Here is a 12,535-nt window from a genome sequence, read left to right as displayed (position 1 = left end):
GAGCCCAGAAGCAGCTCTGGAGGATGTTACTCCCAGCCTTCTCCATCAAAGATGGGGAGAAAGCAGACATCCAGAGAACCAACTCCAACACCCTCCCTTCCGGTGCTCAGCCCCGCAGCTCGGACACATGCAGCCATGCCCAATGTCTCCCCCTGCACATACTCACATGTTGCTGCTGGACGAAGGCTTTTCACTATTCTGAGCAGGAAGGGCCGCCTCCAGGATGTCATTAAACTTTGCATTTCCGATATTCACTGCCAGCTGTGTATAGGAGGGGGGAGGGGGAGAACGACCGACACCAGGAGTCAGCAGAGAGGGGAGTAAGTTTCAGGGCAGTGATACAACACTCGCGGCTCGGCACGCTAGCAGGAGACGCGAGGCTCCTGAAATATCCCAGGAAAGCTCGTCTACTGCCCAAAACCCAGAGGCCCTGATAGCAGCACAAATACTAAGCTGATCTGAAATCAAGGCATGGGCTAAAGCTTACGGAGATGCCCCATTTACTCTCAGGCTGCTGCAGCAATTGGGGTTAGGCTGCATCTGAGGGGGAAACGGGCCAGTTGGGATCAGGGGCTCTCGATTCCCCTGTCCTCAGTCCATCCTGAGCACATCCATTGTATAACCACATAAGGGTTACAACTACGCTGCTGGCTGGAGCAGGTAGGATTTAACTCTGTACAGCAATGCACCTACAGAGGCAACACTCGTATAAAGACTTGGAGGTTGATACTGAACGAGCCGGCAAGCAGGCAAGTTAACCGGATAAAGTTTTATGCTGATAACTTAACAGAATATTCAATAACACTTCCTCGGGTACGTTTTTCCGTTGAATATCTGGGTGTACTTATCTGGCTAACTTTAGGCTGGTTATTTCTATGGAATGAAACTATGTTAGCCCACCTACGCCACACTTTCAGCCCATCCCACTTTTTATCTGGATAGCTATGTACTCACGAATAGTTGTGCAGACAAAGGGGGATATTTTTAAAGAACCAGGCAATTTTTACCCACCTATGTCTTTTGAATTTGGACCTCAGTGATTTAACTACATTCTAGAATTTGTGCTAATGGGTTTTTTGTGTTTTGTTTTTTTTTACTAAACGTGCACCGATAGGGGCCTACAACCCCCCTACCCCTCCCAAGACGCAACTCTAGTCATCACCATATGCCAGCAAAGCAACTGACACCCCCCTCTGCGTGCCCCATATCCTTAAAGTATTTCCACCCCTTGCGTGGCAGGCACCCCTCACAGAAGCAGCCACCTCCTCCAGGGCCACACGACTGCTCCCATGCCAGGCCCTTTCTGAACGATGTCTGGCTTAACCGCCGTAGCACCCGCCCTGCGGATTGCTCCTACCGTCCCAGACCGTGCAACGTTTCAGGCTTGTACTCTGTCCCTTTAGGAGACATTGAAAACCTTTTCTCTTAGCTTGAATCCCAAAAGCTAAAGTAACGATCTGGTTTTGGTTATGGGCAGAAGAAAGTACAAATAGCTTATTGATTGCTTCCTCTTGACTTTGATTTGCAATGTGAAAAGATTTTATAGTACATATTACGGCAACGCGGTCGTGCTTTTAAGTCGGACTTATTTTGACTATTTGTGTTTTTATGGATGTGTTGTACCCTGCATGTGCATATTTGTTTCTAAACATCTAACAAATTTGACTGCACTTGTGGGCCGGGCCTCTGTCTGGAACGGTTACATCTCTGTGCCTTCGGCCGCGTGCAGCAGGGTTTGCAAGACTTGTCTAAAGAAATTGATTGGTTATAGGGGATGGACTCCAGTGTGAGCGAGGCCTCCTCCTCTCACTCTCTCCTTGCCCCCCCATCGTCTCCATCAGTAATCCCCGATGCATCCTTTTACCTGCGCCCTTACAATAGCAGAAAATCAAAAGCTAACACGGTCATTTGGAAATTTAAAAACCACCCCATGTACTTTCCCTCCCCAATACCCCCCACCCAGAGGGGTGAGAGGTGGAGCAGGGAGTCAGAGCCACGTACCAGCAGTTCAGACGTGCTCAGTACATCCAGCGTGAGGGACTGGATGCGGGAGTAGTGCACGCCCAGCTCCCGATGGATCCCCGAGCACTCAATGCAGGTCAGGATCCCCAGGTTGGTAGACAGCCAGGTGGGGTCTGGAAGGCAGAGATACAAATATCAATAGCCTGACCTGGATCCTTGACCCCTTTCTACTCAGCCCGGAACTGTTTTTTTTTCCCCCAAGGTCTGTCCCCCCCATCCCCCAAACTTTCAGCTAAGCCAGGAGCAATCCTACCCCAGCGTGCACCACTCATCCACCAGTAACGCCCTCCCTCCCAGATTACAGACAAAACCAAAAAAGGAACGGAAACCTACTACTTAGCTATGGGAACTGCCTCCTCACTAAAGCTCAGCGTTGGGTTTAAATCCTCCGAGGTCTGCAGGCAGAATTATAATCCTGGAGAGCTCAGTGTGGGAGCAGCAAACAAGGAACTCCTGCAGCCCAAACCCATCTCAGTGGAACTTAAGATACCTCCTGCCCTGTCGCCCAGCAGAACATAAACCTCCCAAGCCAGAACTAAATGTTCCCCACCAGATGTGCTCACGTTCCACCAATTATCTGCAGGTTTTGCTTCCTCTCCCACCCCCCATCTTTCATACATTTCAGGTCTCTTTAATGGAGGAATTCTTGCCTTGCTCCCTCTCGGCACACACAGCGCTGAAATTGTAACTTTTCCAATACCCGGTGCCCTCTGGCGCTATTCCGATGGAAAACGTCATGGCAGAGGAGGAGACGCTGTGCGCAGAGGGAGATTCTAACAGGTTGGGGTGACCTCCGCCTGCAACCAAATCGACGAGCACATAGCCAGAGAGCTTGCCCGAGATAATAAAAGCGCGATTGCTCTCCTGTACTAACGAAGCTCTTGTTCATTAATATTAATGCGTCCTCGGAGAGCGCTCCCTTACAGCAGCACGCCTCACGAGGCATGTTAATTTCTATAAGAGGCCTCGGAATGTTGAGGGGGGGGGGGGGGGGGGTCGCATGATTTGATTGGCTGACCAGCCCCTGCTGTTTCCTTGGGGGGGGGGGGCGTCTCCCACCCCCTAGAGGCCTCGTCCGATATTCTTTGCCTACCTGGGGCCCCGCAGTCACAGCACTGCCTGTTTCCGGCCACGTTTTTGACCTCCGCAATGATGGTCTTGGTGAGCTCCTGCAGGCTGCTGTCCATGCCGCCTCCGTCCCCGCTGCTCAGCTCCCCCTTGAAAGCATTGCTCAGGGATTCATCCTTGCTGTTCTGCAGGACGGACACCCAGCTGCGGACACAGAGAAAGCACAATTGCCAGGGGCAAGACCGGGGGGGGGGGGGGGGGGTGTCACAGGAACACTGGATTGTTGGACGCCACAGCAGGGCCACAAGTGACACTCACGCAATAGATTCTTGGTCATCCTCGGCCTGGAAGTGATAGGTCCTGTTATCTAAGAGGAGAAGGAAAAAAGGCAGGTGTGAATGAGCCTATGAAAAAAAAATCACGGACGCTGCCAACTTTGGCTGTCAAAAGGGTCCGGGGGCTACCTGCACCCTCAGCAGCCAGAGCCATGCAGATGGCCAGCTCCGACCGGGCCCTGCGCATGGCAGCAGGAACTTACGTGTCACGAGGTCGAAGCATTTCTTCTCGTCCGGGCTGGGCCTCACCTGGCAGGTCAGCAGGTTCAGCTTCACAGGCGGGCGGTTTATCTGTGGGGGGAGGGAGGGAAAGGAACAGGCGAGTACAGAGGGACAGTGAAATCGGACAAGGATCTGCGGTTACAGGCTTTCAGTTTGCACTTAGGGAAGGCGGATCCACACCAACTTATTTTGATGGAATGTTGCATCCTCCCCCCAATTAACAACTGGCAAATCATCTTTGTACATGAAAAGCCTCTTAATGGAGGCAAAAATCGTACCAGAACTCAAAAAAAAAAGGTCCGAGCCATGCCCAGAGGCTCCCAGAGTTGTGGTGAAGGGAGGGGGAGAGCTGGAGCTCAGTGGCCATGGGCCTGCAATGGGGAGGGAGGGAAAGTGAGCAGACAGCCTGGTTACCGGAGGTTTTTCTCCAACCCCAGCTTGACCGCATGCAGCAGACTCACCCTCTGCTCTACAGTAAAAATACAACCCGGGCTTTCTCCCCTTTTGCGTTCATCATGACGCATGCGATGTCCTCTCTCAAATTGCACAAAACTTCCAGTGTGAGATGTGCGTGAACACGACGACTGCTTTCAACTAACGAGGTCCCTGTTTAAGGGCCTTTGGGACTTGGCAGAACGTGAACAAAAATGTGGGACATTGCAATTGAAACATTTTAAATATATAAAAACTGCTAAAAACGACAAGGGGCAAAGATTATATAAATATGGGAGATTATTTTGGGCATTTACGAGGGATGTGCATACCTTGCGGACTTTATAGTACACGCATACTCTCCGCTTTTACCTGTGTGCTATAAACAAATGCACATCCCTAATATTTATAAGCAGCATATTTTTGCCATGTTTGGAGAATGGTTGCCATATTTTCTGTGGTCGAGTTTTTGAGGTTGGTGGATAATCTGGGGAGGTTTCGGTTAATGTTTAAATGGCCATAAATATGCCAGAGATGCAGAATCAAGTCTCCCGTTTACGCTTGAGTTTCGCTGGACAGCATTTATCACGTAGAAGATTTGCAGTTCCCCCTTCAGGCTACTGTCACAGCGAACCTCACTCATTCCACCTTCCATGAGCTGAGGGGAGGGTTTCTAGCCTAGAGAAGAGCCTCAGCCCACAGCAAGCCAGCCAGGGGCACCTGCCTCCAATACTCACTGTGCTGTGCGATATCGTCAGGAAGCCATACTTGACACCACATTTTCTCTTCTGCCATGCCTTACGTATTCTAGACGAGAGAGAGAGAAAGAACGAGAGAGAACACGAGAGAGAGAGAGAGAAAACGAGAGAAGGAGAGAGAGAGAGAGAAAACGAGAGAGAGAGAAAACGAGAGAGAGGAGAGAACACGAGAGAACTAGTCAGCAACTTTCAGACCCAACGGGAAGCTCTGCAGAATCTTCACTCTCCCCTACCCACACCCCCCAAGACCCTCTGCTGTGATGCAGCCCCTCGGGATGAGAGCCAGCCTAAGTTCTAGAGATCCTGCCATTCAGCTGCAGGAATAGCTCCCCTGGCTGAGCTAGTAGGACACCCCCCCCCCCCACCCCCATCAGCTTTGGTCTTATGCCTTTACTAGCCCATCCTTGTCCTTAGGTCAGCTGTGGCCTCTGAAGGCAGGGCTGGAATCCTGGGTTCTAACCAGGACAAGCCCCGTACCTCTTAGTACAAGATCAACCAGCTCCTCACCCGTCACTCTTCTTGTACAGGAAGCCCGACTTCTCAGTGCCGTACTGCTTGTTCCCTTGGTGCTGGTGGATGCTGTAGCTGCTGCCAGAGTTCTTCCTGCTCAGGCATTCCTACATTCACAGGAAACACAGGAGAAGAGTTTCCCACTCCTGGCACGCAGCAGAGGTGGGCGACACGAGATTTCTGCAGACAGCACTGGAACTTGGCTTTAGCCATAAATACAGTGAGCTGGAGGGACTCGGGAGGAGCCACGGGATCAAACATTGCCACTCTGACATCGTCCTGCAGCACCAATGACGTGCCTGCTCGACGGGAAGTCAGCACGGGAGGTGCATGGGCAGAGCTGTGGGTGGTGGTCTCGTTCCTGGATTAGCAGGACAAGACTGAGGTGCATTAGCAGTGTGGTATGTGGGCCTCGGCACTGGATGCTGCACAGCAGGAATGAGGTGCATGGGCAGAGCTGTGTCTCGTTTCTAAGGAATGCTACATGTCAGGACTGGGGTGTCTTGTCGGGGTAGGAGAGGGATCCTGCACAGTGCCTGGGCTTTATCTCAGTCATCTGAATGCATTACATTCAATCCCTTCCTCTTGTGCTGTCAGGATCCGACCTCTCACCTCCTTACTCTCCACTTGCAGGAGCCCTCGCAGGGAGTCCCGGATCTGGGTCAGCTGCTTCACCTCCTCTTCCTGGGCCTGGTGCAACTGCAAGAGAAACCGCCAACCATGCTCGGTCAGGAGCGACGAGAGGCTTTCAGCTGAGCCCATACTGGCCAGCCTCGGGATAAGGAAGGAAGGGATGGGGGAGGGGGAGGGATGATGGAGCCGGGGGAGACTTACGGCATGGAGAGAAGAGGCCAGCTTCTCGATGAACGGGTGCAGTGTCTGAGCAGCCTTCCACCCATCCTGGAAAAAACTAGTTGCAAAGGCAAGAAGGAAAGGAACCGGAGAAGAGAGAAGGAGAGAGAGCGCATCACTTCTGCACACAGGGACTGCAATCCAGCGCAGGAAACATTTTAGCTGTTTACACACTCTTAATGGATATTATTTGGTTTTAAGAATTATTTTAACTTATGCTGTTATAGGTTGTTTGCTGCTTTCAACGTTGTTTTGGAAGAGGAGGGCAAAAATGAATAAATGAAAGTTAAATCATTTCCAAGTGATGCCTTGAGCTCCTTAAGAGATAAGATGAGTGCAGCTCTCACCTTTTCCCATCAAGCAAGGAGACCTCCTGCTGCTGAGCAAGAGGCTCCCTGCCCCTGAGGGGAGAGACACACAGGTAAAACAGCTCCCTGCCTCTGAGGGGAGAGGCACACACACACACACACACACACACACAGGTAAAACAGCTCCCTGCCTCTGAGGGGAGAGACACACACACACACACAGGTAAAACAGCTCCCTGCCTCTGAGGGGAGAGACACACACACACACACAGGTAAAACAGCTCCCTGCCTCTGAGGGGAGACACACACACACACACACAGGTAAAACAGCTCCCTGCCTCTGAGGGGAGAGACACACACACACACACAGGTAAAACAGCTCCCTGCCTCTGAGGGGAGAGAGACACACACACACACAGGTAAAACAGCTCCCTGCCTCTGAGGGGAGAGACACACACACACACAGGTAAAACAGCTCCCTGCCTCTGAGGGGAGAGACACACACACACACACAGGTAAAACAGCTCCCTGCCTCTGAGGGAGAGACACACACACACAGGTAAAACAGCTCCCTGCCTCTGAGGGGAGAGACACACACACACACACAGGTAAAACAGCTCCCTGCCTCTGAGGGGAGAGACACACACACACACACAGGTAAAACAGCTCCCTGCCTCTGAGGGGAGAGACACACACACACACACAGGTAAAACAGCTCCCTGCCTCTGAGGGGAGACACACACACACACACACAGGTAAAACAGCTCCCTGCCTCTGAGGGGAGAGACACACACACAGGTAAAACAGCTCCCTGCCTCTGAGGGGAGAGACACACACACACACACAGGTAAAACAGCTCCCTGCCTCTGAGGGGAGAGACACACACACACAGGTAAAACAGCTCCCTGCCTCTGAGGGGAGAGACACACACACAGGTAAAACAGTTCCCTGCCTCTGAGGGGAGAGACACACACACAGGTAAAACAGTTCCCTGCCTCTGAGGGGAGAGACACACACACAGGTAAAACAGTTCCCTGCCTCTGAGGGGAGAGACACACACACAGGTAAAACAGCTCCCTGCCTCTGAGGGGAGAGACACACACACAAACACAGGTAAAACAGCTCCCTGCCTCTGAGGGGAGAGACACACACACACACACACACAGGTAAAACAGCTCCCTGCCTCTGAGGGGAGAGACACACACACACACACACACAGGTAAAACAGCTCCCTGCCTCTGAGGGGAGAGACACACACACAAACACAGGTAAAACAGTTCCCTGCCTCTGAGGGGAGAGACACACACACACACAGGTAAAACAGCTCCCTGCCTCTGAGGGGAGAGACACACACACAGGTAAAACAGTTCCCTGCCTCTGAGGGGAGAGACACACACACACAGGTAAAACAGCTCCCTGCCTCTGAGGGGAGACACACACAGGTAAAACAGCTCCCTGCTTCTAAAAGGTGTGGGGGAGGAGAGGGACGCTGCATTGACCTTTGGGGCCCAGCGTGAATCCGCTGTGGTCGCTACTTGATTAACCTGGTGCAGAGGGAGGAAAATAAAGGCAAGCCCTACCTGCCAGCTGCTCCGAGCATGGGGCACCAGCATTCCTCAGGGCTCTGGGACCACAGAGATATTGGATTACCCTGCAGTGGGGGGGGGGGGGGGTGGCAACTCGAGAACATCATGCGTGAAAGCTGAGCCCTCCCCACCCACCCCCACCCACGTTTCTAAGGACCCCCACTTCTCAAATGCTGACAAAATGGGGAATTTTGAAAGTCATCAAAAAGGTTCCAAAATATCAGAACCCGGGGCCAATTCTTTTCTCATGGTGCATTCTAGGTAGTAGAGACGGATTACCAAACAGCTCCAAATGGGGCAGGGCCGATCCGATCCGGGCTTTAGCTCGGTGCGTGGCGTAATTTGGAATTACAAGTCCAGAGATCTAATGGAGGGCGGGAGTTGAACCCAGAGCTGGCTCACCCTGTCTCTGAAGGATGTGCAACCTATTGGCGAGCCTGTAGCCGAGAGCGACTCGGCCAGCTCTAGATCTGAGGAGCGCTGGCCTAGATACTGCAATTTACAAGTGGATGGGAGACGCAGGCCCTTTTATTTTATTTTTCTGATACAGCACTACTTACCCAGATTTTTTTTTTTTTTTTTTTTTTTTTTTTTTTTTTAAAGATATCTGGATAAGTAGCAGGTTATCCAGCCACATAAGGCTGGCTAACTTTAAAATCTAACCGGAGATATACGGATTCATGAAGCCGTATAACTTTAAAACAAGTAATTTCAGCGAGACGCTTATTCTGCTGAATATACAGGGTAAGTCATCTGGTTAACATTAGCTGAATAACTTGTTCACTAAATGACCCACTGAATATTGAGCTCCCTAAGAACAGCATAGGTGGGAAATTAAAAATTAAAGACGTCAACAAACCAGCTAAGTTTTAGTCAAGGACCAGCTGAAAATTGCCTTGTATGTGGGTTAATAAAATTCACCTGTATATGTACAAATCTATTTCAGAGTTCCAGCCTCTGTCTCTTGTACCCTTTACTCCTAAATCGCCCCCCCAAGTCTCCAGTATTTTGACAAAATCTCCTGCATTTGTCCCCACGATTCCTGCATTGACAGGTGTCACCAGCATTTGAAGCACAAAAGAAATCTACGCAGGTTATCAAAAAACTCTTCCTCAATCATCGGATCAAGAAAATTCCCAAGACACTGTAGGAAGTGACATCAGAAGCAGACAGGAAGTGCTTTGCATTTTACCTACTTGTGCTGCGCATGAAAGAACTTGATAAGGCTCTGTAGGAAGTCAGGACCTTGCTTCAGCTGACTCTCATTGGCTTTCAGCAGGAACTGGCAACAAAGAGGAGAGCGATGCTTTAGAAGAGCATCCATGAAGGCCACCAAGAACAACAGGTAAGAGAAGAGTTGGAAGATGCCAGGTGTGAAGGACTGCAGGAACACCAGATGGAACCATTTCCAGTCAATGGAAAATCTTTTGCTATTTGTAGTCCTTATAGTTTCTCTAGAGCTTTTAAACATTAGGTAATTGCCCGCTTACTAGTGGGGCAACTACCTCTTTTTGCGGCTGTCATCTTCATGACAAGAAGTGGGTAGAGAGGCGTGATTTCAACAAGAGGAATCAGCAGAACCTCACCCAGACATAATCAGATACCACTACTTTTCCTTCTAGTTTCTAAAACTACTAAATCAGAAATCAATAAAATTAAAAAAATAAAATCCATAAAACTACATACCCCAAACAGAAACCTCAGAACAGCAAATAAAGGACTCCTAAAGACACCACCTACTCGTTCCAAACAACTCACCTCAACCCAAAAGAGAGCAATCTCCCTAGGTAGCCCAAAACTCTGGAACTCCCTCCCAATCGAACTCAGAACTCAAGAAAACCTAAAAACCTTCAAAAAAAAAAAAAGATCTAAAAACATGGATGTTCACCAAAGCATACCAACTCACCCAATGAACACCACAACGCCAACCCCCTCCAATCTAACCTGAAGAAAAATGAAACTCAACACAACGATGTATTATAACAAAGAATTGAAACATAAAAAACTGAACAACCAACTTCTATATGATATCCCTAGGTTAACAAGATTTTGAACCTTTTTGAAACCCTTGTTATCCTCCTTAACCTTGTAAGCTTTGTATTTTTGTAAACCGTTATGATGGCGAAACCGAATGACAGTATATAAAACTCGATAAATAAATTATACACAAACACACACAGACATATGCACAAAACAAATGCTCGCATTTTTTCCATTTCACACTGCAATAAGGAACTCCCTCACCCCCCCCCCCCCCCCCCGTACCAAACCCCAGGCAATAACTCGCTGGCCAAGCCGCAAATGCACTGAGTGTTTCCATGTGCAGGCCTGGCTTCTCTCTAACAGATCAGCCATTGAATTCTCTGACTCACACTCTGGCCGGGTGCCCCAGCCTCAAGCATTGTAAGGACTCGCAACCACAACAAGCAAAGTAAGTTACCTTTGCCCGGCTTCATGAGCACCAGCCCCCACCCCCCAGAGGAAAGCTCCACCACCCCTGCTCAGTAGGCAGGCCATGTGCCCCGCTCCCACCTCAGCTGGAGAGCATTCCTAGATTCCTCCTTCCAGCAAAGTCTTTTTCTAAGACTGCCGCGCTATTGTAACGCGAGACCTCCTTATCAGAACTCTACTGGTACACGTTAGGGGGCGAGGCGCCACAGGGATGCCTTTTGTTTTGTGAAAACACATGCAAAGTTCCAGGTGGCTCACAGAATATTTTAAAATCTGAAAATGCCTGCATCTTAAGTAGAAGTTTGACTTGGGAGCAACACAGCAATCATCCTCCCCTCCCCTCTCTCTCCTACGCAGACAAGAACTAACTATCCACTTGTCTCTTTCCTCACACCTCTTCCCTCTCACCATAAACCTACCAACCTCATCATCGGGTTCCTCCTTTAACTGGAGGGTGACGGAGAAATACGGTTATTTCAAGATTCACAAACGAGAAATATAAAGAAATTAGCTTGGAAGGAAAAATAAAAAGTTGTGCATTAAATTAATGTTCTGCTAGTGAAAAGAGCACAACGCAGCTGGACAGGGACCTCTGCAAGCAGAAACACCTACATCTCTAAGTAACTGGTAGCCTTTAAAAAGGAAGCTTGGCCACCCAACTACATTGCAGGTTTTCCTTTCACATAAAACTGTATTTTTCTTGGACAGACCCAGCACTCCCCATTTGCTTTCAATAATTGAAATGTTTAGAGGACAATACAAATGACCTGATATAGAAGCATCTTCCTTCTCAGAGCTTCTGTCATCCACATACTCTCCCCCCAGCAACAATTTGCTGCAGTCACTTGAGCAAAGGGACCCGGGGGGGGGGGGGGGTGTTAATCCATGCGCTCTCTCTCTACGGATCCTTACCTCACACATCTGGAGCTGGAACATTCGCCGCTCCTTCTCCATATCCTCGGCAATCTCTGCTGGAGGAATCTCTGCCCGGATGACCCCAGACACCTTAGCCCGCTCCTTTTTCTCCTTTTCAATTTTAGCCCTGTAGGACAGATTGCAGAAACTCAAAACACAAATGATCCTGTTTCTCCGCCAGGGACTTCCCAAGTCCCAGCACCTTGTATAATCCGTTTAATAGGCAGTCCTACCAGGAGACTCCACATCAAGAGGAACTCCGTGCTCCATGGCAGCCAGAGCCCTCCAGCACCTCCTGCTGGGAGCAGACGGAACTGTAGAAGCCTCAAGTCCTGGCCCCCTCCAAAATCCTCTCAAACCCTATAAGGATTTTGGCCAGCCTGGCACCAATAAGGAGAGCCAGAGAGCAGAATACATTCCACATCTGGAGAGTTGTTAGTAATTTGGCCAGCTCCATCTGGACAGAAAATTGTCAAATTTCAAATGTTAAAGAGAATTTCCCACATTAAAAAAAAAAAAAAAAAAAAAAAGGGGACATCTTACACTTTGGTCTCATATTCCTTCCAAGCCTTCTCAATCTGCCTCCTGCAATCCTGAATCACAGAGAGCAGAAAGAAATAAAAAAAAAAAACAGTTATGCTGCTGAAACTGGCCAGTATTAAAACTGATAACACTTTGTAATCAGGCACTGTTGCTTCTTCTCTGCCAAAACATAAGCAATGCACCTCACTCCTGCCCTTTAGCACTCCTGCTATCTCATTACTGAGACCCCACACAGACACTCTGCCAATGCACCTCACTCCTGCCCTTTAGCACTCCTGCTATCTCATTACTGAGACCCCACACAGACACTCTGCCAATGCACCTCACTCCTGCCCTTTAGCACTCCTGCTATCTCATTACTGAGACCCCACACAGACACTCTGCCAATGCACCTCACTCCTGCCCTTTAGCACTCCCTGCTGTCTCATTACTGAGACCCCACACAGACACTCTGCCAATGCACCCTCACTCCTGCCCTTTAGCACTCCTGCTATCTCATTACTGAGACCCCACAGACTCTGCCAATGCACCTC

The 12,535-nt window shown here is 49.7% G+C and overlaps 1 protein-coding gene across 1 annotated transcript in view; it reads right to left on the bottom strand.

Moving 5' to 3' along the window:
* Positions 1 to 12,535, bottom strand: part of LOC115100564 — a 117,387-nt gene that overhangs the window by 18,138 nt on the left and 86,714 nt on the right. The window contains exons 24-35 of the mRNA XM_029619081.1: positions 12,003 to 12,052; positions 11,457 to 11,586; positions 9,290 to 9,375; positions 6,182 to 6,257; positions 5,960 to 6,046; positions 5,345 to 5,454; positions 4,817 to 4,886; positions 3,629 to 3,716; positions 3,409 to 3,457; positions 3,116 to 3,294; positions 2,002 to 2,135; positions 167 to 261 (exon numbers count right to left, since the gene is read on the bottom strand). Of these exons, the coding sequence (XP_029474941.1) occupies positions 167 to 261; positions 2,002 to 2,135; positions 3,116 to 3,294; positions 3,409 to 3,457; positions 3,629 to 3,716; positions 4,817 to 4,886; positions 5,345 to 5,454; positions 5,960 to 6,046; positions 6,182 to 6,257; positions 9,290 to 9,375; positions 11,457 to 11,586; positions 12,003 to 12,052 (1,154 nt within the window). The remainder of the gene's footprint in view (positions 1 to 166; positions 262 to 2,001; positions 2,136 to 3,115; positions 3,295 to 3,408; positions 3,458 to 3,628; positions 3,717 to 4,816; positions 4,887 to 5,344; positions 5,455 to 5,959; positions 6,047 to 6,181; positions 6,258 to 9,289; positions 9,376 to 11,456; positions 11,587 to 12,002; positions 12,053 to 12,535) is intronic.

The sequence above is a fragment of the Rhinatrema bivittatum genome, chromosome 11 (genome assembly GCF_901001135.1).
Source record: "Rhinatrema bivittatum chromosome 11, aRhiBiv1.1, whole genome shotgun sequence".
Lineage (NCBI taxonomy): Eukaryota > Metazoa > Chordata > Amphibia > Gymnophiona > Rhinatrematidae > Rhinatrema > Rhinatrema bivittatum.
Note: the sequence above shows the minus strand (reverse complement) of the source record. Positions and strands in the feature narration are given on the sequence as shown.